Consider the following 25,242-nt stretch of genomic DNA (forward strand, 5'->3'; position numbering starts at 1 on the left):
CCAAGAGAAAGATGTAGATGTCACTTCTCTGGAGACAACCCACCCCAATATATTAGGTCCATAAACACTACCACTGCACTGGCCATCTGTCAAATTCTTACCTACTCAGAGGTGGCTACACATGGAATGGGCCAGGGAGCAGGGGACAAAGAACACACATGTTAACATGTGGACTTTAAGGGCAACACTGCTGTCTATCCATAGTAAGATCTTGAATCTTAGTCTCAGGCTCTGAAAGAAAGGTTTTCTACAAAACTGTAAAAATTTAAAATGTTCTTTTCCTCTGTACTGTAATCAGCCACAGGGAGAGATAACAAATATTCACTCAAGAAATAAATGTATGCAAATGCAGCCAGACAGCCTGAGTATATGAGAAGTGAGACTAAGTCATGAAGGCAGCAGAATCAGAAGTATATAGCAGGAATATGTCCCCACCCTGGCTTCTACATGCACCTCTGTCTAGCTTCTGTCATAAACCAGAGGACAGCACTGTTTCAAGACTGACTCATGGCCTGTTGCAGCCATTAGATTAACACAAGAGAGATGATTTGGGGCAGGTACAGAAAGTGGAAAACACAACTCTCACGTTTATAAGATTGCTGAGTTCCCTTTCAAGTCTTTCTACCTCAGAACTCCTGCTAAATTTTGTTTTCTAGTCTGTAACTTAATGAAAGTTGTTGTGGTTTGAAAATCAAAGAGGTCCAACACCACATCTGTTCTACTCACTCACACGCACAGCTGCTGAGAAAGATTTGAATCCTTAGCCCCACTCATAATAATCCATTAGCCTTTGCAGTGCAGGACAGCAAGTATTAACACAGGAAGCAGGAAGAAGGACCAGATAAAATCCACACCCAACCTCCCATTTCTAGCCACATAACGACAGCAGAATTCCAAATGAGATGTCTTTTTTCCTAGCAACAGCCTACCCATCAGTATCTCAAGAAAAATATTTACTGTCTTCCAGCAATTAAAAGAAAAATACTTCAATTTACATTATAGATCAAGAATACAGGAAACAGTGAGAGATTGCTTCAGTCTCCCAGTTGGAAAGGTGTGTGTCAGCTTGAGAAACTTGCTGCAAAGCACTGAGACTATGCATAAGGCAAGAAATCCTGTCCTTTCTAGCACAAATTTGTTTGGCAACCATTTGTCTTATTCAAGAACAGTTACTGAATCTCTCAAAGTTTGAGTTTGATTAATTCTCCTGGTTCCTAGGTTATTGAGTCAAAAGCTCTAATACTCAATACTGCCAGATATTATGAATCCCTTGGTTACCCAAAAAGTCCTTATACTTTAATTCTGTCTTACCAAACCCTTCCTTCTGCTCCAAGTACATATGTGCAAAAAGAGCCAATCCAGAATGAACAGTGTTTCAGCTTTATGAGATATACCTGAAGTCCTATACCTGTGAGGTGTACAGGTATACCTATTAGTTGCATCACATATAAACTGCTTTAATTCCTTCTAGGGGAAAGACAGACAGATTAAAATTAGCAGAAGGGACATTCTACCTACTCAAGCAGCTGGTCCCTTTTAAACCACTGTCTCTGAGACTAGGTTACTGCCACTGCAATATCAACATGCTTTTGAGAAATCTGCTTTTCTAAGCTGCTCCAAACCCAGCATTTTGCAAGCAACTTGGATATGTCAAGGCTGGAACATCCTGCCTGATCATTGGACTTAACCAAGGAGAAAGAGCTTCCAGAGCATGCAGATTCTGACAGGGTCACAACTTGAAACAGAAACAGCAGCTTCCTCCTAATGCGAGCAATGCCTATGGTGTTTTGATAATATGTACAAACAAATAATCATCAAACTCATCCCTGTAAAAAGTCTTGATGCCTACACACTACATATCCCATCTCCTTTCTATCTGCCCACAAAGTGACACAGTAAAATCAAAGCCACAAGGGAAGATGACTAGTACATGCTGCACAGCCTAGCAAACACTGTTAGAAAGAAGTTTCCTGGTATTGTCCCCCCATAATTTTTGTCTTCTCCCCTTTAAAAAACCTGGCAACTGCCTAAGATGACCATTGACTTTGAGGGATCACCTTCAGAAAGCATCTAGCAGCTATGCTGAAAGAAATCAAAACCCTTACTAAGCAGAGGACACCACAAGGGTGCAGGGGCAGGGCACATATCACTGTAACTTGGTGTGGGTCTGCCAGGAGACCCTCTGCTTGGCTTGGCAACAGCACTTTCAGCAATCTATAATTCTCACCACCACACTGCAACAGATCCTTGAAATATATATTTGAAGAGTCTTGCTACAGCAGTTACTTGGGACCTCAGATGAGAACAGGTACAGGTTACCTTAATAACCAGCAGTTCCCTGAGCCCAGGATGGCCAAGTGTCCAGGTAAAGAGACTTCCTCCAGGCTTCAACAGCCCTGTGACATTCCCTGAACAGGCTGCAACTCCATCCCTGCAGCAACAGAAGCTGCTACACCAGAGGGGCTCCCTTGGAAGACCAGTAGTTACTGGGTTGTAAGGAACAGGATTACAAACACTCCTGTAGAACCCTTTCTAAGCTTGCACTGTCCAAGTTGAATGGTCTCAGTCAAAATGGCCTTTCCAGTAGAGCCTTCCAAGGCTGACAAAAACAAATCCAGCTCCTGCACTACCTCACATTGAGGCACACAGGCCACATAGTAGGGCCACATTCAGATCATGTGCACAAAGATAATTAATTCAGTTAGCAGTAACTGCTAAAAGCCAGAGCTGATTTTAAGTCTGATTAGTAGTTAATTATCCTACAACCGTGCCCTCTCAGATCACAGAGCAATGAACAGAGAGATTTAGATACACATAAAGGGCAAAACATCCAAACCAAGGCAACAAGCAAGCTCATGAAATCCAGACAGACCATCTCTGCTTTATGCTCCACAGAATAACAATACCTGTACTGAGGCAGAGTACTAAGCACACATAAAATCTATTTTTAACCAACTCATTCTAGACTTAGCCCTTGAGTCCCAAAGTTACAAATCCAAATGCATTTAGTACTGTCAAATGGGTTCAATAATAGATACTCTGCTATAATAACCAAAGTGTCTCATCTGTGTCACTGGTAATGTAACCTACTGTCCCTCAGGAAGGTGCAGATAAAGATTCTTAAAGTAAGTCATGCTGCAATCTGCCAAGTCTTTGGTGTTACACTCATAGCTTCTGGCACCCGAAATCCCAAAAGAGACACAGACTATTTATTTTCAGTAAAGCCAAAGTGTAAGGTAGTCCAATAGTCCAATTCACTACCACAGTAAATGTAAGGTTGGGAGCAATTCTGCTAAGGAGGACAAACATAATCCACAGATGAAGAGAAGTAGTTCTGTTGCTGTAAACTGTTAGCCACTAAACATTTAAGTTTCCAACAGAGAAGCATGAAAAGAGAGAACAGAAATGCATATTGCTTGCATCTCCTTTTGAAACATTTCAGCAGATCATGCTTGACTCCTGAATCCTTTCTGCAGCTTACAGCAACCTCCTCCTCTCCCACATCCCCCATTTCTGCTATCCAGATATGTAACAGGCTAACACTAGGTTCTATGGAAGCAATTGCTCCACTATCTCTGTCTAGACAATATGAAATTGTCACAAATGACATATAAAGTACAATTAGCAGAGAAACTGCAATTTCTACTCTCTTCCCCCGCTTACCAAGGAAAAAAAAATCGCCCATTATCAACCTCCAGGTTGTCAGTCAATCCTGCAAATGATGAAAATTAACTCTGCTCACCCTAGGAGATGCTTCTGTTCTAGCTTGCTAAATTAGAAGGAGGGGGATTGTAGTCCTTGTTGGGTTTATTTTTTTTATTAAAACTACTACAAGATACAAATTGCCTCTGTTCAGCAGCATTGAAATCTCAACTCTCTGATTAAGATCAGGCTCCTTTTCTGTCAGACATCAACAACTCTGGAACTGCTGCTCTACACTTGCTCTGTTAACTCAGGTCTGCAGCAATCACTAGCAAGGGGTAAAGGAAGCAGACTTCAAGTCACAGGACACCTATAGGCAAGGGAAAGAGAAGGAATTCACAGACACAAGACATTATAAGCAGAAAAGGGATCATTTTCAGGAATGAAGCTGAATGCCAGAAGCATAAAGCAATCTCCTCATAGCACATCAGCCACTGGACTATACCCCCACTCTCCCCACGGGGATGAGCATCACCACCAAAGCCTTTTGGGACAGAGGGATTAATTTCAGCAGGCTTCGAGAAGATACTTAACTGCAGCAAATTCCACTTTTCAGCAATAGTTTCTAAGGATATGCAGCCCTACACCACATCTCAAATTTGCTGTCACAGCATGAGCGTTACTGAGTAACGCTACTCCAAGAGACACGGAGGGAAGGGTTTTCTTCCCCAAAAAGGGAGGTGTTAACAAACAGCACTGAGGTTGTTTCCTTAGAATCAAAGGGGTGTTCAGTCAGCTGTCATCCTCCTAAGCTGCTCTACTCCAACAACCAGGGCAAACCAGTAAAATGAAGCACTCTAAGGACAGCAATCACACCTACCCCTCCCCTACTCCCAGTCTTCAGATACGAGCAGAGCTTTAAAAAGAAAATTCCTAGTTATCCTTTGAAGGAAAAGTATATTGATGACTCTTGGCAGCCTCTGATTTTCCTCCCCTGGCTTTATGTCTTCCCTGAAAAGACTTTTATATTGCATACTGCCCATTTGGAGGTGAAAATCATCACACTACATATTACATCCCTTTTTCAGTCCTCCAACTTACAGTCAGTTCTCAGTTCCCCTGAGTACTCATCCCTGTGAATGTGCTCCTGTGGTTTCTCATAAGAAGGTAAAGAATAGCAACAGTTTAAAACTAGATTCCCTTCAATCATCTTCCTCTTAGAGCCAGGCAACGCGTAACCTAAAGATTACAAGAAAGCTAAAGCATGAAAACAGCTGAATGTTCTTCAGTGTCCAATAACACCAATACCCTCCCTCAAACCTTGAGCTCAATTAACTGTTAACGAACCAAATTCATTCCTGGAGATCAATTATAGCCTTGATAGAGCACTAGAAAACTATTTTAAATAAAAATCTCAAACAATCAAATGCATTGGCTTGGATATACTTTCTGTCCCTTTTCTCAGAGGAATAGGAAAAAAATATTTCAGACATCTGTACTGTGTTTCCTACTTCCAAAAAGCAAATGAAAATCATGTAAGCAGAAACCATCAAGCATTTTGTTCCATAGCTTCATTTTTCATAAAAGTTTTGTAGTCCTTGTCGAACAGAAAAACACTATTGCTCTTCACCAGTTTCATATTCAAGCTTAAAATAAAAAAGCAATCAGTATGCTGTTCTAAAGATTGCCTGAAAAAATGAGTTCTAAAATTAAGTTCTTAACATAATCTGCTCTGATACCTCTAAGCTAACATTTCTAGACTGCTTCAGCTTTCACATGGTTATGGTTGGACATATTTAGCCTGCCATCAAGACCGGATTAAGACAGGTCAGAAACAGACAACCAAGAGAGAAAATATAGTCAAACAAAAGGATCAAGCTTTTCTTAAGATAGTTCTAATCATCTGCAAGAGATAAATAACCTGAAAATATCACTATTCATTAAAACCTCAACAGTCACTTTTACAGTTCGGAGGGAGCTCCTCCATCCCCTTGTTCACATCTGTGCCAAACAACCCATGCTCAGTGAGGAACTACAGTTGGTGGCTGTCTTTCTGTCCAAACCCTGTTAGGCAGCCTTTTCATCACCTTTTTTTTTTTTTAAGTTACTCCATACAATAAGAAGCCTTTATAACATAATTTCCTTTTTTTAGAGAAACCAAAGATGCAATATGTGATCAGAGACAACTTCCAAACACAGCCTTGCAGAACACTTTGGCCTGCTTGTGGGAAAGAACTTGAGTTAACTCTGAAGCTGCAACTAGGGACAGAGAAGACATCCTTCCCAGCTGGAGGTGCAGAGTTGTTCAGAGGAGTACACCTGATACAAGGCAGAAGTTAGCACAGAAAGTGATTGTTTCCCCTTCACTGATTCTGGGCAAGAATCCTGAAAACAAACTGGTTTTCTCAGTCAGAAAAGAGACAGCACATAAGGTCTTCAGCCAACATGGGAAGGAGTGCAGAGAAAAAGTGCACAATTACACAAAACAAGGAAGTGTCAGTAAGAGTTTGAACAGCAGAAATGAGCACTGCAAGAACTACAGAGCAACTTTAGAGCTCACCACAGGTAAAGAGAGTCACTTTACTGAAAATGACAGATTCTTTTATGAAGACTCAAGGCTGCACTGTTAATCTATTACTTCACCTGCTGAAAAAGGCCATGCATCAGAACAAAATATGAATGAGCATTATGGAGAGGTCCTTATTATACAGCATCTGGGTAATGATTAGTTCATCATTTCAACAAGCAAGAGGGAGCACACATCCATGACAGACATTAGAAGGGTCAAGACCAGCTACAACAAGAAGCATTGATCAGTTTTGGCAGTTAAGTCCAACATGAAAAAAACAATGAAAGGGCTTGCACTTTCATTTTGCAGGGGCAAATCTTGAGGGACAGGAGGGGAAAAGAAATTAAAATTAGTTCAGGTACTGCACATGCTATTTTGCTCTACAGTGGCAGTTTCACACCAGTGCTGAGTATGGGGCAGGTACCTGCACCAAGCTGAAGACAGACATCGCATTTTTCCACCTAGACCCTTAACAACATGCCATTATACCAGAAAATTCAGCTAGAGGGTATGGGTTTCTAGTTATCATAAGTTTAAAAGCATAGCCAGAACAGAGCCAACACACTGAACTCCCTCAGCCTGCACACAGCTTTACTCTTCTGAGGGCTCTTCTGCCTACCTTCATCTGTATGACTCCTTCAAATTCTCCTTGTTCTGGGAGTTCCCAACACCACAGACTCTGTGGCCAGCAGAAATCTCTGCTTACCCACACACACAGATCTGCATCAGCTTCTGGGATAATTACATATAACTCATGTTTCTCCATGGGGAATTGAAGAGGAGGTGTCTTTCTTGAGGGGGCAGAAGCCATACTGTTATCTCCATAGCTTTCTAACGCTATGAAAACATAGGTCTCATCACAAATCAAGCAATCCCTTTAAAACGCTCTTGTTCACGCTGGAGTAAAAAAGAAAGTCAGGTCAACAAATGACTGCCAGGGTAGTTCGGTTACTTAGTCCAGCCTTTCCACTTCAGAAAGACGGGAATAATTTCATACTAATGCATTTCAAGCAGAAAAATGAGTCAGTTTCCTGGCAGATAAAGAACCCTGTTTATTTACAGCCTTCAGTTCCAGCAGGTGCTCTCTCAAGAAGAGCAAGGGAGGAGGTCACTTACATCATCACACAAACAGCCATTTGGTGCAATCAGTTAAATATGTATGTGGAAAATGTTTAAAATGCATGCTAGCTATTCAACAGACCAGAACAGCTCAACTGGAGAAATCCAGAGTCATCATTCTTTTGCTTAGTTGTATTAATGAGTCAAATCACAGGTCTCCCTCTCTCCTCTTGGCCCAGGCCCACAGATTAGATGAATGCTGCCCTACTGCAAGTTCTCCAGCCCAGATTCTCATTGTAATAAGAAGCAAATAATTTGATACAGGCACTTTGTCTCCAGACACACCACACTGTGAGTATTTCTAAAGAGCATGGAGAGTGAGTGCACACATGGAGTACATGTAAACTGAATGCATATCTAAAAATTCCAGGGTTGTATTATAATAAAAAGGCACACTACAATGCCAACATCTCCAGCTCTTCCCCACAGTGAAGAAAGCCACAGAGAGCTTTTAGATTTGCAAGCAAATCTGAAACAGTAGGTCTGAGAGCCTCCCCAAACCTTGTTTCTTGGCAAAAACCAAAACCAAATTGAAACTTAGACACTGTTTTAATGTGACTTATCTGAAACCAGACTATAAGCTCTAAAAATCACAGCTAGATAGTTTAAGCACGTCACAGACCTCCATTAATCATAAGCTGAGCATCATCCCCTAGACAGAATACAATCACATGAACTCAAGACACACAGGTAAAAGAACAGAAACAGGAGCAATTGTACCTGGTCAAGTGAGCCTGTCTGGACATGCTGCCACCCTGCAGCAGCTGGATCAGGTGGCTGCAGGGAAAGTATGAGCAGACAACAGAGGAGACAGACACCCTAACAAAGGATGGCTTTCAAGAGCGGGAAGCTATTCACACTTCTTCCCTCTCTGCAGGAAAGTTGAGAACTGATATGTTTTATGGTATCCTCAAATAGCTATCTGTTTGAAGTCAGCTGTCTTTAAACTTCTGAGCAATGTGTGTTTATTCAAGATCTTTGGTCTACAGTCCTCTAATATGCATTCCTCAAAAAAACAAACAATCCCCCCCAAAAAACCTGCCCAAAACAACAACAATCAACCCTCACCCACCCAAATAACAAAAACAAACAAACCCCCCCAACCCAATAAAAATCCCATACATACACACACAAAACCATCACCAAAAAAGCCCCAAACCCCACCCAACTCCCGATGTCAACAGAAGCAAAAATAATAGCCAGTTTGGAAGCATATACCTCTTCTATTCTCACTAAAACATCACTTTAATTCAAATTCAGTAAGCTTCTTTGCTGCCACACTGCACAGGTGAAACTCCAGAACAGTTCCCATAGAAAAGACATTTGTAGGGAAAGATGCTTCTATTATCTGGAGATTGCAGAAGAACAAACTTTACCCATTTCTTTTATAGGTGAACTTCTCATTGCTGTGCCTGGACTAAGAAGAGGGGTGGAATAAGGGCAGTGGTTCAAATGGGAAAATATTATGAAGGTATTTGAGAAGGAGTTCTTTTATACCTGCATTTTACACCTTTATAGTTTGCAAGTTAAGCTGCTACAAGAGGAACACAGGGAAATTAATTAATTTTAGTCTGCTACAGTAATTGCTGCATATTTAAATTCAGGCCAAGAAAAAGAAAAAAAAAAAGCAGCTTAAGCCTTTCTGCAAGTTTGGTGGAGGCTGCAGGTACATGTCCAGCCTCCTAGAGCACCGGGGGAAACTCAGCAGCAGAGAGTGACCTCCATCAGTTACTGCAAGAAGGGAAAGCACAAGGCATCATCCTTCTTGCCCACCTACTCTCAGTGAAGAAGAATAGGGCTCTAGCAACCTTACATTATTCTTAAATCAGGAAACTAGCAAAGGCAGGGGAAGGAATATTTGTGCAAGAAAACAGGCACTTCTTTCACTTGTTTTTCCACCTAACTAGCAGCATACTAAAGAGCCCAAACTTTTAGAACTTCAGTAAAAGAGTCTGTCCTGCCCACACAGAGACAGTAGGCTTAGTCTGGGGAAAAACCACAAAGCTGGAAGGGTGACTGTAATTACCCAGAGCTCACAAAGGCATCAACTGACCATTTAGACACCATGGCAGCTTCTCCTATAGTTCAGGCTATGTTTACAGTCTCATGATAAAATTAATTTGTATTTTCCAGTTGTTGTTAAGGCCAAACAAACAATATACACCAAGTCTGTCCACAGCCTGCACATCTCACACATAGACAATGCTAATTATCATGTTTGAATGCTCATGTCACCTTCAGACTATCATTTCACTTTATGCTCACAACAGACAACAAATTAGGTCTTTGTTCACTCTAACATGTCCTGGCTAACGTTTACAGAAATCATTCCCATATCACACAGTTCTGGCTTTCTCTCCTCAGCACATCTTCCCAAGCACAAACCCAAATCTCTTCTCTCTGCTGGCAAATCAATTTATAATTTCTATTTACCCCAATACTCTCACTAACTGCTGAGATATTACTTATCTCTGTCACCACCATTTTCAAGAACAGTAACAAAGCATCTTTGGAATTATTTCTTACCAAGTCTGATAGCAGCCCAGCATAAACTCTTCCAAAACTATCAGAGTGCACATGGAGCCTACTAGGCTTGTCAGAAAAATCCTTCTTTCCACAGCACCAGTAAGGTCTACACACCATAACTTTAAACAAAATACTGAGTCAAACTACAAATGGCAGGACACAAGGCTAGCAAGGTTCCCACAACTAATGGGTCTGAACAAAAAGAGTCAAGAAAATTATGTTGGGCATGTCTAGATTTAGCACAGGCCACATTCCCACAGATGTGCAGTCTGAGCCAGTCTCTTCTCCACAGCTCAGGCGTGCCCTTCTGCTTAAGCCTCCCTTTCTCTGTGAGCTCAACACCACTGCCACAATATATATTAATAACTTGAATAAGCAGGCCACAACTGCTGTAAGCAATTAGGAAAAAAATAGCAACTACGAAGATTTTGAAAAATAAGGAATGGAACAAAAGGCAGAATACACTAGGTATGTGTTCTGTCTTCACCATAAGAGACATTTGTAGCTTTATATAAGGTAATTCCCTCCTGTTTTAGTTCCTGTCCCCCAAAAAGTAAAGTGAGTAGCACTACCCTCCTCTCTGATTTTGATGATAAATGTCAGTCACAGAACTGTCTTCCCAGGCAATTCTGTATCCATGGCAGGGGATGAGGAAGTGTTCTGGTTGTTTAGTTGTTAAAGCAAGGATATGAGTGACATACTCCCTTTCATTCAGCACTTTGCACAGTGAGAAAGTTACCAGAACTCAGTACATGCAGAGCTCCGATCAGCCTTGGTCATTTACACCAAAAACCAGAACTGCACATAAGAAGCTCAGGCTCCACCAGCATGAACTCAGAAAAAAAAGCTGCAAAAGTGACTGTAGTCTTTTCCATTTCATACACAGCACTGATCACTGGTGGGCAGGAATGGGGTTGCTCCTACCCTGTCAATCTACTTCAACAATTGACTGGTCTCAATTCGATCACAAGTGAGCACTGTGTCTACAACTTTGAGCAGGAAGAGGCATCCCCTCAAGGCATTGAGCAAACCATACCCATTTGCACTAGGAAAAAAACCAAATCCAATACAAAAATCCCCAAACACACTCTTTGCCTTGTGGAAAAGCTCCAAAATCCAGGTAATAGCTCAAGGCATACTTGAAGAAGAGAATAAACAGAGCCCTCCAACCAACATCTGCCAAGCAATTCTCCAGAAAACAAGCTCCATATTACAAAAGTCCTCCAAGGAGGTGAACAACCCTTAAAATGAAAACAAAACCTTTGAGAAAGGAGACTCCAAAGACAGGCTTGGTAGGCAGTAAGCAAGAAGTCCACACGAAATCTACAAGACTGCCGAGGTCTCTTAGAGCTCTAACTCATGAGCATTTACATATCAGATCCCTAGATCCACATCTGTCTTTTTCAAACCCTTACAAAAGCCAAAAGGATAAGCTCCTCCCTTGCTTGCATTCTGTAACAGAGCCATTTCCCATCTGGATCCCCGCATTTACGCCTTTCTCCAAACACTAAAGAACTTGCAATTGTATGGTAACTACAGAGATAAGCTGTCGTTTGGGAATGGGGAAGGTCCCCAAGCTACCCTTAGTACAAGAACTTGGAAACTTTCAGGTTAGGAAAGGAGACAGAAAGGAGCAGAAGCAACATTACCCCCTTGTGGCAGAAAAAGTAATATGGAAATAAGGTCAGAAATTCAAAAGGGAACAGACTAGGTGTTTCTCTTCATAGTTGCTGTAAGGAGAATATGCTGCCAGAAGGTGATCAGCACTGAGGAGATGAGCTGGAGTCACTGTACTACATGTGGCCAGGTTCACATCACACTGCAGGAACAAGGCAGGAGGGACCAGAGTCCTCAAACAAGACCTGACAAAATGAGAGACACAGATTTGTCCCTGGACCCTGGTACGTGGTTCCAGGGAAGATGGTTTCACATGTCACTTGTGCACAGTGCATCCAACAGACTAAAAAGACAGCAGAGCCTTGGGTAAGCTGTGCCAACTTCAACAGGTCAAATATTTGCACAGTACAGTGGCCTCTGCCTTTCATACTCTCACAAACAAACTAAAGGAATTTATACAAGGGTCCTCAGACAAGAATTTCCCCACTTCGCACACGCTCACTACTTTCTGCCTGTATGCATGACAAAAGTGTCACTCAGGATGGTTCAAAAGACGTTTCAGATTTTCAGGTAACTTCAATAATGTATCTTGTCTGTCAAACTAAATAGGTGAGGCCAGGTGAAAACATTACGTATTTATAAAATGCAGGCACAGAATTACTCATACCACAGCCTACAGAATTTGACCTCTGGAATGAGTGCAGTGGAGTGGTTAGAGAAGTTTAACATAATTGCCAGACAAAGCTTCTTCATGGAAGAATAAGGATAATAAACATTTCCTTGTGAAACTTAAGTTTCATGCAAACCTGCCTGACAATAGTACAGGGCAGACCTTTCATTTGCAGTAATGTACTCAAATCTCTAGACAAAATAAACAGGTAAACCATATAAAAATTGTCCTCCCATGTATTACAAGCAGCTAAATCTATAGAGAACAATTTTCCTCTTCCTTCTTTTCCCCATCTGTAGGAACTGTTTCACTGAATAAGGTTTGAAATATGTTAGCAGGGACACACATCACTACTTGCTCCTTGCATCCAGAACTCAATAACAAAAATTAATTTATAACCTAATTATTTTCCTTTTTTTTTCATAAAAAACCCACATTAATTCCGCAGATGTCACTTGTGTCATACTAAAATAGCCAAAGAGAAAATCTGAATCAGTTTTATTAGCCAGCATTGCACCACACCTAGCATTAACTGCTGAATTGATACATATTTCAGCAGAGATCACTGCTAGGTTCTGTGTATCACTGTCTTAAGAAAGTGGCACCAGCTCCTCTCAAACAAGCAGCTGACTAGAAGAATCCTCTTTCATTCCTCTTTCAACTTTTCATTATCAACCTGAATTGACCCACAAAGCAACAATGGCTTTAAGTACTTAGAGGATCGTTTCCCTCACTGAGATTACAGTATTAATACAAGACCTCCTCAACCCATTTTTAAATTAACTGGTAGTTATAAAAAAATTAAACTAGTTAACATCTGTTGCTCAGTTATCCTTCCTTCATCCACATCTTTCCAACAGCTTCTATGACCAATTTTATGCAGCACATTTCACATGGCAACTTCAGAGATTTCTGGGATTCTTTTCACTTCGATGTTAAAAGTGAGGCAGACATCCAGAGGGGAAAACTCCCTACATTTGAATTAAGGAGATCAGAAGAAACTCAGAAAAGCTGAAGCTCAGTCTCACAAACTTGTGCTTAACCTAGACCATAAACCTTTCCCAAATTCATGCCTCACCAGCACGGCTTCAAAAAGCACACAGCTCAATGCCACACACTGCTTTCAGGCCAGGCTGAATGTGATGGGATTCCTTGTATTGCTGAGGCCCCCAGTGACATGCTTCTCCTAACAGAAGTGCCAGAGCTGTTAGTGAGGAATAGTGCCATTACATGCTTATTAATGGCTTTGTGATTTGTCCAAGATAATTAGCCTAGGACCATCAGAAAGAGCAGAATTCTCTCCTTACCCAGGTGACATAGTTGCATCAACAGAATTCAAAGAATAGCCTTCACTAAACTACCCTCTTAACTTAACTGACCCTCAATGGCAATGTTTCCCAGAAAGCTATTTCTTTACTAGGAAGGTCATGTCAGGGAAGGAATCCTGCCCATGGACAGGGAATGAGAACATACACAGTTTCAAGATATAATTTTTATCTTACATTTTTCGGCTGACCTTAGAATATAGAGCTCAATTGCCCAATGAGGACATCTAATGGAGAGACAAAGAAGAACAGAATTATAAAACAGGCTATGAGCACATCTTGGATTCCAACACTAAGAATTAACCAGACTCTGATAGGCACAAAATTACATTGATTGGAAGTGTGTATACAGTTACCACTTCTACCCTCAGAAGTGGGTAGAAGCCTTTGAAGGCTTATCCTCTCCCTTGTATTTCATCAGCACTTTCAGCATTACATAGCTTATATATCAGGACCCTCAGACCCCATCTTTGCATGCTTCTGTAGCTCCAAAGGTTAAAAGACATTTGGGACTCTGCTGTGTAGAACTGGTTTCAGCACTTCCCACTGTGAAAGCATGCCCTAGGTCTTGGGAGACATGAAGGCTTGGTACGAGATGCTCACTCTATGCAAAATTTACACAAGTGGGTGCTTGGTGACTTGTTAATAAATTCACAGGATATTCTGAGTTGGAAAGGAACCACAAGGATGATCAAGCCCAACTCTTAAGTAAACAGCCTGTATGGGGATTGAACCCACAACCTTGGTGCTATTAGCACCATGCTCTAACCCAACTGAGCTAATCTCATCTCCCATGTTCTATAAAGAAAAATATAAACAGCTAATTTGAGAATGGCAGAAAATTACACCTGCAGGATAGAGCTATTCTGCATGCAGGGTTCCTTTTAAGGGAAAAGATTTCATAAAGCCCCAAGCCCACCCAATGTGTTTAACAAGAAAGGAAATAAAGTTTTACTTCAAGCAAATTGCCACAAGGATTTAATACCAGACTACCCATTGCTTCCAGCTTCTTGCTTCAGAACTCTACACAAAACCTTAACTTCAGTTAGAAGGGAAGCTGAAACCCCTGCGGTGCCTGTTCTTTAGAAAGGCCTGGTAACAGAAGCAGGAGATTGGGAAAACAAAAGAGTCCCTAGGAGATTCTCAACAACCTCTGCCAGAAAGGTTTCACTAAAGGTTTCATCTTACAGGAATTCCTCTGGAATTAAGCTCATGCATCAAACTACCACTCCAAATCAGAAGCCTGGGCAAAAAGCACCTGTTTGCTCAGCTGATCAGGCAGGCAAATAACCCTTCATAAATGCTGCAGCCACTGGAGCAGGCAGCAGCAATCACCATGGATGACAGGCAAAGTGACCCAGAGATTTAGTCATAGGACTCTCCTTAGACTCCTGCAGCCTGGGGTGGATCAATTATATGCCTCAGGACATTTTAAAATTACAGTTACCACAGAAAAGATCCTATCTACATATCCCACTACATCTCATTGTCCAAACACGTGCCAAGTGCCCAATCAATAAGAAGGTTATTTGCCCTGTTATTTCTGACACTACAGTGACTCATCCCAGTAAACGAGACACAGTGGAGATGACATAAGTATGTACCACTATTTCAAAAGAAAGATAATGCAAGACTTACTCAAGTGCCATTTAAAAGCTAAATTTGTCAGCTCCTTCTTACTCTTATGCCCTTCAGTAGGAGACAAGAGGATACCTGACTTAAATTAACAGTAGGTAAGCTCAGGCCCAAAAAGTAGCTCCCATGTAATCAGCTTGAGACTCTCATTATGGCAGGCTATTAAAAAAAAAAGCAAAAACTGGGGCAAGGATTTAGAAACTGATTAATAATTTTATGACCACCACCACTTATTTGCTATGCAACGACAACAACAAGAAAGGCAGTCACTGTTCCAGACTCAGTATAATCAGCTTATCTACAGGACAGAGGAAAGAATTCCCTTTCCTCAAGCACTCCTGTGTACAAAGCCTTCTTAGTTACATCTGCATCCAACCTGGAAATTTTGCTTTTCTACACTCAAAGCATCTGTTTCAGAGAAACAGAAAGACTGAACCTTTCCTCTGGTGAGAGCACAAACCACTTGACAGAGAAAATGTGAAACTGAAACCCAGTGTGGAAACCCCATTCAAAGTACCAATGTAGCTGTATCATCCACACAAGCCAGTGAAGACCCTCTGACACAAAGGATAGGTCTTTCCTGACACAAGTTCAATTTAGCTTATCCAGTTTCTTGTATCATATCTGAAGTAGAAGAAAAATATCCTTCCAAAAAAAAGAATCACCTAAAAAAGAAGACAGCAAAGCCTAAAATTTTCAGTGATCAGCATGTCTCCAACCAGCTCAGGTCAATGGGAGCCACTTTAAAAACTAACCTCTCTTACCAGCAGCAAACCAACTGCATATACCCAAACCACTGACAAAGGGCTTTGACTTTTTTCCCCTCTGGGCAACTCTAAGGAAATTGTTGTTAACCCTTTTACCTTAACAACTTACTCATGCCCAGTTTTCCATGCCAACCCTGGGCAGATTCTCCATGCATAGCATGTGATGACAGGGTGTGTGACAGGGAGCACAAAGGACAGCATTAACATATCCTGAGTTTCCATGCTTCTGCAGGGTCTCGGAAACAGCAGGAACACAGTTCACCCCAGATATCTGCTAAAAGAGCCCATCCTTTTGCCTGTCTGTACTACCATTGAGAGGTCCAGTCTCTGCCCTTACAATATTCAGAACGTATTTGCAGCATGACAATGGCAGCTATGAACACATCAACACCAACATCTCTACTTTCATCTACATGAACAGCACACGGCCGTATGAGAAAAGGTTTTTAATTCTGAAAATGTTGAAAAACCTCAGACTAGATGGGAAAGGTTTAAGAAAAAATAGAGGAGGAAGGGCAAGCATGTATCTTACCTCCTGAGTGAATCCTCCTCTGAGCTTTCCTCAGGCATTTCCTGGTTTAAGGCCTCCTGTGATACATTCCCAGGTCTGCTTGAAGCCGACTGGCTGTAAACTCTTTCCCAGTGCCCCGTCTCCTGGTTAAAGACCACTCCCACGGTCCTCTCCTCCTGCGGGGTGGAAGAGCTGCCCAGCTGCAGTCTGCTAGAGGCAGGAGCTCTGCCCTCGGTTCTCTCTGCAGGCTGCACCTGGCTGGTATTTGGAGGCACACCCTCAAATGTGCTTTGGACCTGCCCTGGTGTGTAGCTAGGCGTGCTTCTTTCCCAGCGCAGCGTGTCATTGTTAAAGGTCAGCAGGTTATGACAAGCACGACAGCGGTTCAGGTGACCCCGGGACAAATTGGAACTGTTTTCACTGCTTTGTGGAGTCTGCTGATGGGAGGGACCGGGTCGATCAGGCTCAATGTTGTTGTTGAGCATTTCTTGAGCCTGCTGCGACTGGCTGGGCTCCCCACCAATCCCCTGATCTAACTCCTGAAGCCGGTCATATTCCAGGAAGAATCGCCTCAAATCACACTGGAGCTCATTACGAATGCTGGCCTGATTGCTCGGGCCAGCACTACTACCACTGTTCACCTCAGCCCCTGTGGCCAGAAAGCCCCTCCCTTCTGTTGCAGAGGTATAGACTGAAGCCTGGGAACCGCCCTCCTGCTGTCTGAGCACGGACAGCAAGCTCACGGAGGAGGCACTGGTCCTAGGGGGAGGCATGGCTTCCAGCTCGGACCGAGAGCTCATGTTCAGCACTGTCCTGGACCAGTCAGACCCACCCAAGCCTGAAGCCATCTCTCTCGCAGACTGTTGGTACCGGGACTGGTGGCCTGCCAAGGACCCGCTGAGGGACCGCCGCGTGGGGCCCAGGCTAAGGTTGCGCAGGGTGTTGCCAGCAGTGCTGCTCTGAACTGTGCTGAAAGCAGAGGGCCTGTTAAGTATCCCCTGCTCCTCCTGCGCTACGGATGCCTGCTCTGGGGGTTGATAAGGCTCTGTCTGCACAGAGGAGAAGGAAGTGCCAGTGGCCCCAGAAGACGTGGAGGGTGCGTTTTCCTGGTGTGGGAAGAGAGAAGAAGGAAGTCTTGCACTAGAGCATCGGCTGCAAAGGCACAACATCCCCAGGTGCTGGCAGCACTCTGCTGTGGGATAGCTGACTCGCTCCCGGAGCCTGTTATAGACAGATGCCCTTGTGTTCTCACTGGCTGGAGGCGGAGGTGGTGGTGGTGGAGGCGGTGGAGGGGATGGGGTAGCAGAGTCTTGAACACTGTTTTGCTCTCCCACCTGTATGCCAGAGGAGCGGGAGGACAACATATGCAGGAAGTTGTGGAGGAGGGGTGTGCGCCTCACAGGCTGAGATGGAAGGATAGCACGCTGACGATAATGCGGCATCTCTGTGCTGTCCACGGAGATTTCCACTTCCTCATCGCTCTGCAGAAGGAAACAGGCAAAGTTCAGTCACCTCAAGGCAAAATCCTATACTTCCAAATAAACGGCAGAAAGTCAGCTACCAGCCTAGACAGATGAAAGGATGTGATAAATCCCTTCCTAAAGGCCTTGACTTGGAGGAAATTAGTTGAAATGATTTCTCAGTTCATTTTATGGATCTAGACAACCTTTTCCTACAGCTCAGTGAGCTTTCACAATACACTGCTCATGCAAACAGAAGTATCAGCGTCTCAGAGTCAAAAGCTGAGGGAAGAACTGTTAATACCTCAAATAGCTTCAAATCCAAAAGAACATCACAACTGAAAGAACAGGACCACTGAGACCTCTTCCCACCATTAGTCAGACAGAGAGGGCAAAACAAACACATTTTGGAAAGCATTTTATTAGCCATGCACATAAGAACATGTTACATTGTTACTGTATCACCAAACAAGGTGAGACAGAACTCAGCTTAAAAAGACTTCAGGTTTTCAGAAAAACACAAGTCTGCTTAGAAACAGACTAGGGCTAAAGTACATAGAGCACCTTTTAACTAGCCAGTCAATACAAGCCCTGACATTCCCCTTACCTGCTGGTTAGAAGGATTAACTATTGCTGTGAGCAAGTAGTGTCCCAAGGGATCAAACCGTACCAGCCTAAAACAAAAGAAGTGCCAGAATATCAATCATGAGTTCACATTCCACATTGACACAAGAAGCTGAACACAGCAGGGAAGAAAATCCCACATGAAATGTTTGCAGTGAGAATATTACTATATTATCACCATATTTTTATGAAGGACAGAGTTTATGCATTAAGAAGAACAAAATGTACCTATCTAGCTGAAGACTGCAGTTACTTTATAGTCCACAGCAACACTACACCAAAGTTAAAAGCTGGAAGTAAGTACTGCTGTATCAATTGAAATAGCCAGAAATTTTAAAGGAATACAAGTGTTTAGATTACAAAATGCAATTGGTACAAAGGGAGAGATTAACGAGCCTTGATGCCACATCTTTATCTTATTTTAAATTGCTCAAAAGCAGCCATTAGGTTTCCAGCAATCCAGTCTCCTCTACAAGTGTGCTAAATAGCTCAGCATTTTGTTCCAGCAGTTCCTGGGTTTTCTCATCCTTATGGCTGACAAGTTTAATTACTAAGCTTACAATTCAACACGAAGTAGATTCTGGATATTTAATGGACACATGCCATATTACAAATATGAACAACCAAGCTGATCTATGAATTTCAATTGCTTTTCTTTCTGCCCACAGAACTGGTTTTCTACTAGCTGAATCAAGGAGCTGCAAGCAACACTTTACTACCTGAGTGCATAGGGTGTAGCATCCCACAAGAACCTGACACACTTTCTACACCTGACCATTTTTCACACACAAGTTCTTTTCACCCAGAGGCAGGAGCTCACCTGACCCGCTCCATTTCACTGGCTGTTTTCACCACTGCAAAAGGCTCCCGACGACTCCAGTCCCAGAAATGTATCTCATTGGCAGTGGCAATCAGCAAGAGCTGAGCCGTAGGATGAAAAGCAAGTGATGCAATGGCATTGTTGCTGTCTGTGAACCAGCTCTCACTTCCACCCTAGAGTGAGGAGACAACAACCACAAGCAGTTTGTCACAAAGTTTGCTATCATTAAGTTTCCATGTACTTGCCATGAGTCCCAGCCCGCCTAAAACAACAGCTGTTCCTATACAAGGTCCGTGCCACGTCTAAAATGTAATGCTACTTGCAACAATGACCACAGATGTATTTTTGTAGGTAAGTGTCTCAAGCAGCCTGTAAAAATCCTTCATTAAAAACAAAACAAACAAGCCCATGTGTTTTGTCTCTGTGCCATTTACCAAACTAGGTAGAGCAGCAGCTTCTCTAATGAACAGTTCAGATGGGCTCAGTGGAATAACAAACAGCATGTCTCTCACAAAGGCTAAACAGGCACCTTGCACAATGTTCTCCAGAATTACCTGTACCACTGCAATCAATAAAAGTGGTGCTGCTAAGAAGCATGACCAACCTGGCAGGACTGAATGAAGGAACTGTCACCTCCTCTCTAGAGAGAAGAGGATGGCTATGGTCTGTTCTATGCTTTTACACACAGGTCTCAGAAAAGCTTCCAAACAGCTCTCTTACCAGGTAACATTTGGAAAACAAACTCAGCCAAAAAAAGTCACCACCCACCAAATATCAAAGGAACATATGTTTCAGAAAAGACTTACATGTAAATCCCAAATTCTGACCTCCCCGTCCAGGCATCCTGAAGCAATGAGGCCTGGGATGGTGGGATGGAAGGTGACACACCAGGGAGTGCGGCGATGTCCAACCAAGGAATGAACACACTTGCCCGTTTTCACCTCTGTGATGTAGATGTTGTGGTTCACATGTGTGGAGGCCATTAGGGTCCTGGGAATGCAGAAGGTATGACAAATATGAGCATGAGAAGAAATCAGCAAAATTAGACTATAGTTAACTTCATCTCAACAGGGTCTGTTCACACTTAACCCAGCAGCTCTCCCACACAGAGCTCAAAGGGTAAGAGGCTACTGTTGCACCAATGTCACAAAGCTTTCTGAGCCAGATTTCAGGGTCCATGCAAACATGAGCTCATCTGAATCTGCAAGCACAAACTTGACCTTGAACGTCAGAGTGAACACGCAGTTCAGAAGGCACTCCTGACTAACAGTCTGGGGCAAATAAATATTCCCAACTCTCCACACTGTCTCAACCCCTGTCAAATCAAGTGATACTATGAGAGATCCCACCTCCATTTCTGCTTCCAATAGACACATCATCCTGCTCTGTTCTTTATTCCTAGATATCCCAGTGAATGTGTCACATCATTTGGGCATGTTGTATTAAAATATCCTTTATTCCCTTTAGTTTCTTATGAAATCCCATGGTGTCTGCACAGATCCTTTTTCCTTACAATTTTGTATCACCTGGGTACCTCAGAAATTAAACACCAACTATGCTCGAAGCTGTGAGATTTGGAAGGTGCACACATTCCATCCATGCATGTCAGGAACCAGAAGTTTCATTTGGCTGCTCAGGACTGGACAACTCAATGGGCACCAGCCTCCATCACTTTTGTAAGTGTAGGGAGACTGCTGAAACAGGGAATGAACTAGGAGTTAATTACCTGTCTGGACTAAACGCCAGCAAGAAGGTGGAGCGTGGACTGTCTGGTAACTCAACTTTCTGAAAAAGCCAACAAAGCAGGAAGTGTTGCAAGAGTCATATGATAATACTTTAACTGTAAGCCACACAGACAACAAGGGGAACCCGCTGCAGGAACATATCTAGTATCACATCACTGCAGGAACTGAACAGAGCCAGAGAGCATATCAACTGTAACACATCAAAGGCATAATCACAAGACAATTTATTTCAAATCCCTGCCTCCCTTCCCCCATTCCAAGCTATGCAGCTGTATGCCACAACCTTACCTTGCCCTCCCATTTCATCCATCGGGTTTTATCCTCCACCAGCTCCTGCAGAAGCCGCTGAGCACCCAAGGCTTGGGTGCCCCGTTCCCTACCCCAAAGGATGCGGACAGCATTCTTCTCTGGGACAACCTTCATGGCTCTCAGCTGCCAACAGCACGCCTGCTACTGAGAGGAGACACCAGCACCTTCCAGATGACAACCACCACCAAGCTACAAATAAGCTATCCACATTTCAGTTGTTTATCTTCATGGAAACCTAAAAAGATAAGAGACTGATAAGGAAGGCAGCTTTTACCTCAATTACCCCGATGAAGTAAAAGCTTTCAATCCCAAAAATACTAGATTTGAGAGACACATCTTTCTTCTTACACAGCCTTTGCTACCTGCTTCCACTATCAAGGCCCCACTTTGACATTTTTGCAGCCAAAGATTACTTTGAAAGCATCCAGTTCTTCCCTTGTACACGTGCCCTAGCCCCACTACACATATGGAGAATTAAAAATTTCCCTTCAAATTCTTCTCCTTCCCTTCATCTCTTGCTGTATATAATAAGGGAAAAAAGATTTATGAAGATACAGTCTTTACACTTTGAAGATTTAGGTCCCATCTGGGAAGGGGGTCTGAAAGCCAGAGGAACAGTATTACCAAACTGACAATATGACACAAGAATCTTCCAGAAACTACTCAAATTTCAGTAACAGGTCTAACTCTAAAGGTCAGACAACTGACAGATCTCAAGTCCAAATTATTTCCAACTCCATCAACAGCTTAAAAATATTAAAATAATGATGTATGGGACAGCTCTACCAAGATTATTCCATTGTCTGCACATCACCCTTCAATCTGCATTGCTCTTAGAACAGCAGTTCACCCAAGTAATGCAAGCTGGCAAAGAATAATGCTTTTGGAACACTTTGATCTGCAAAGGAAAGCTTTAATATCCACTGTCTACAAAATAAAAAAAAAAGCTAAATAAAGAAAAAAAATAAATAATATAGTGACTCTAACAACAACCAAGTCACACAGCTTTTCAGTGGTGTCATATGATGGAGTACCACAAAAATGCTACTACCTTCTGATCCCAGCAGAGTGTGCATACTACTCTACCATCTCTTGATAACATGAAGATCTAAAGAGAAACCCTGCTCAGTTGATGTTACACTGAACAGAACCATCAATATTCAATAGAGAAGGAAATAGCCATTTTAAAAAACAAAACAAAAAAAAAAAACCACATAAAGAAGAAAAAAGGTTCATGTGTACAAGAGACAAATTGTTAAATGACAGAACTCATAATGGTCAGTAGCAATATTTTCTTTCCTCCCACTTTCCCTAAAAAAAACTCTCCTGAACAGATTATTTAAGACAGCTGCAGCTTATAGAGAGGAGCTGTCTAAAGATAAGCCAGGAAAATTACTTCCAAAAAAGCACACCAGTTTTCATTTGTAGAAGCAAAATAAAGAGTACTGAAGTAATTAACAAATAAGGCATCCACCTTCCTAGAAAATAAATTCTCCAGAGTGAATTTTGAGCTAGTTGCAAATTCCCTGATGCTTAATGTGAACAGCATGGGGATTTTAGAAAAGCTGAACTCCATGATACACAATAAGCCTTCTTTTGAGAATCTATGAAAGTTAGCCAAACACCAGGTAGGAATTATTCTACAAAATCAAAGCCTTACTGGAAAGCAACACAAAAACAAAATATATCATACTGCATGAGAGTTCTTAAAAATAACTGTACAGATTTAAAAAAGCCCATATCCAAAAAAGCTAGAAGGATAACTGGAATAGATACATCCAAAAGCACAATATAATACAGGAATCCCTATACTAAAAATCTTCTTTAGTTAAATGCTGATAAATCTTGATCCAGATTCTGCAAACAGCCCTAGGCACCCCTGTTCAGAAGTGACAAGATTCAGATGGTGAGCAGAATGGAGGAGAAAGACAGCTCAGAACAATACAGGCAACAAAAAGTCTGCTTTACAGAAGGAAACTGTACATCTAGTTTAACTCTTAATCTAGTAAAAGTAAGAAAACAGTAGCTGAATATTTTATATGGGTGTATTCAAGGAATTTGGACTACAATGACCCAAGAATAAACATATAAACAGGACACCAATGGAAGACTGGTCCTGCAGCTGGAATAAGCTGGAAGTTCAAAAAGATTTAAACTTTGGAACAGCCTTTCGATAGCTGTAAAGGACAAACCACATAAATAACTTGAGATCATGGAAATGTATAAGCAGGAAAACAATCACTCATGAGAAAGAACAAGCTCGGACAACCTAGCAACATTTCAGTCCTATCAGAACTAATGTTCCCTAAAGTACAATTGCAACAAGGAAAACAAGAGGTTTAACAATTGACTTTATTTATGCCATGGACAAGCTTACATATTGTAAAATAAATGGGGAGATAACTCCTACAACTGCAGTCAGTGAAATTCTAGCATTCTCCTTACTGAAGGACCAAGTCATCTCCACTATATAAAACCAAGTACATACCTTAAGACAGCTTATCTAAATCTCTGCATGTGTGTCCTAATTTATTCAACTAATCTGCCTATACCAAACACTTCGTATGTGAGCCTGAGCATTTAACTTCACATTTTTCCCTCAGCGACCGTACCTCGTTTTTTCAGCTTCTTCTGACTCATGTCTTTATTCCATTTTAAAAGTAAACAAAGGAAACACCCAGGGCTCTAACCCTTCACAGTATCCTGCTAACCTGCTCAACATTTTTAAAAGCTGGGATCTCTCCAGAAAACACTGAATGTATCCTTCGTGAGTAACGCGCAGATTCCAGCGTTACCTCGGATCCCTTCAGGGGCCAAACTTTATCCTTTTTCTGAGTTAGCTGAACACAGTAACTGCTCCTCTACTGGGTGACACATTCAGCAACATTTCAGAAGGCAAAGAAACTCAGAGCCTTCAAATGCAGAAACAGATGTAGTGTAGCACTGGCAATGCAGTGAACACTGCTAGTATCTTTGCTCGTTTTAGCAGGAAGACTTTAACTTTTCTATTGGATTATGCGTTCAGCTTCAGTTTGTTTTGGTGTGGGTTTTTGTTTTTTGTTTTTCCTTTAGTTTTTTGGTTTGTGTAGGGGTTTTTTGTGAGGGTGTTAAAGGAGCCAGTTTTTTCTCTAACCTAGTAAAGATACCCACCAACTCTGAACATTTTGCTCAAATATAAGCTGAATAATGACAGCATGCTATTAAATACCATTAGCAGATAAACCATTGAAGTACCAACTGTATTTACAGCCACTCATTAGCAATCTGACTAACAAAGTCAAAATTAAATGCAGAGAGTTTGAAAATACTTCTTGGGACTCAGCATAAATAAAACTTGCAGCTCACTGGATCAAACCTGTTCAGGTGAGTGGTGGACTGATTCAGTAGCAGCATCTATTACAAATACCCACAACTATCATAACTGATAAACAGCTGACCACCTAAAGAGGGATTGGGGTTGTGTTCTCGTCTTGTTGTTGAGTTTGTTTAGTTTTGTTTATTTGTTTTTGGGGGGGAGGGAGTGAGGGAGATTTAGATGGTTGGTTTAATCAGGATGACTGAAAGTGTCCAACAACTGCAAGATTAGCTGATACCCTGAATGTGATGCAGATGACCACAAAAAATTCTGAAAATGGAGAATCAAGAAATTTTTCTGTGATCAGCAACTTTCTTTCCTTAAGAGTTTTCTCCCTTCAGGGCATTTCAGGACAACATGCTGGGCTGTTTACAGTATTGGAAAGAACATCACACAGCCCAAACCCAAGCCTTTTACTCGCTCCGTGCCAGCCATCCTTGAAGAAGCCTGAAGAATTCCCAATATTAGAGTAATGCAGGCTTACTTTACAGATGTTGAAGCTCCAAAAAACCAAAGTGAAGCTGCAAATTGGTAATACTTTGTAGTGG

At 42.0% G+C, this 25,242-nt stretch overlaps 1 protein-coding gene across 1 annotated transcript in view; it reads right to left on the reverse strand.

Annotated features, from left to right (window-relative positions):
- AMBRA1 (autophagy and beclin 1 regulator 1) overlaps nt 1-25,242 on the reverse strand; it is a 126,062-nt gene that overhangs the window by 93,790 nt on the left and 7,030 nt on the right. The window contains exons 2-7 of the mRNA XM_058026874.1: nt 21,319-21,574; nt 21,012-21,070; nt 20,092-20,275; nt 19,286-19,458; nt 18,449-18,515; nt 16,403-17,862 (exon numbers count right to left, since the gene is read on the reverse strand). Coding sequence (XP_057882857.1) covers nt 16,403-17,862; nt 18,449-18,515; nt 19,286-19,458; nt 20,092-20,275; nt 21,012-21,070; nt 21,319-21,453 — 2,078 coding nt within the window. The 5' untranslated portion in view covers nt 21,454-21,574. The remainder of the gene's footprint in view (nt 1-16,402; nt 17,863-18,448; nt 18,516-19,285; nt 19,459-20,091; nt 20,276-21,011; nt 21,071-21,318; nt 21,575-25,242) is intronic.

The sequence above is a fragment of the Melospiza georgiana genome, chromosome 6 (assembly GCF_028018845.1).
Source record: "Melospiza georgiana isolate bMelGeo1 chromosome 6, bMelGeo1.pri, whole genome shotgun sequence".
Classification (NCBI taxonomy): domain Eukaryota; kingdom Metazoa; phylum Chordata; class Aves; order Passeriformes; family Passerellidae; genus Melospiza; species Melospiza georgiana.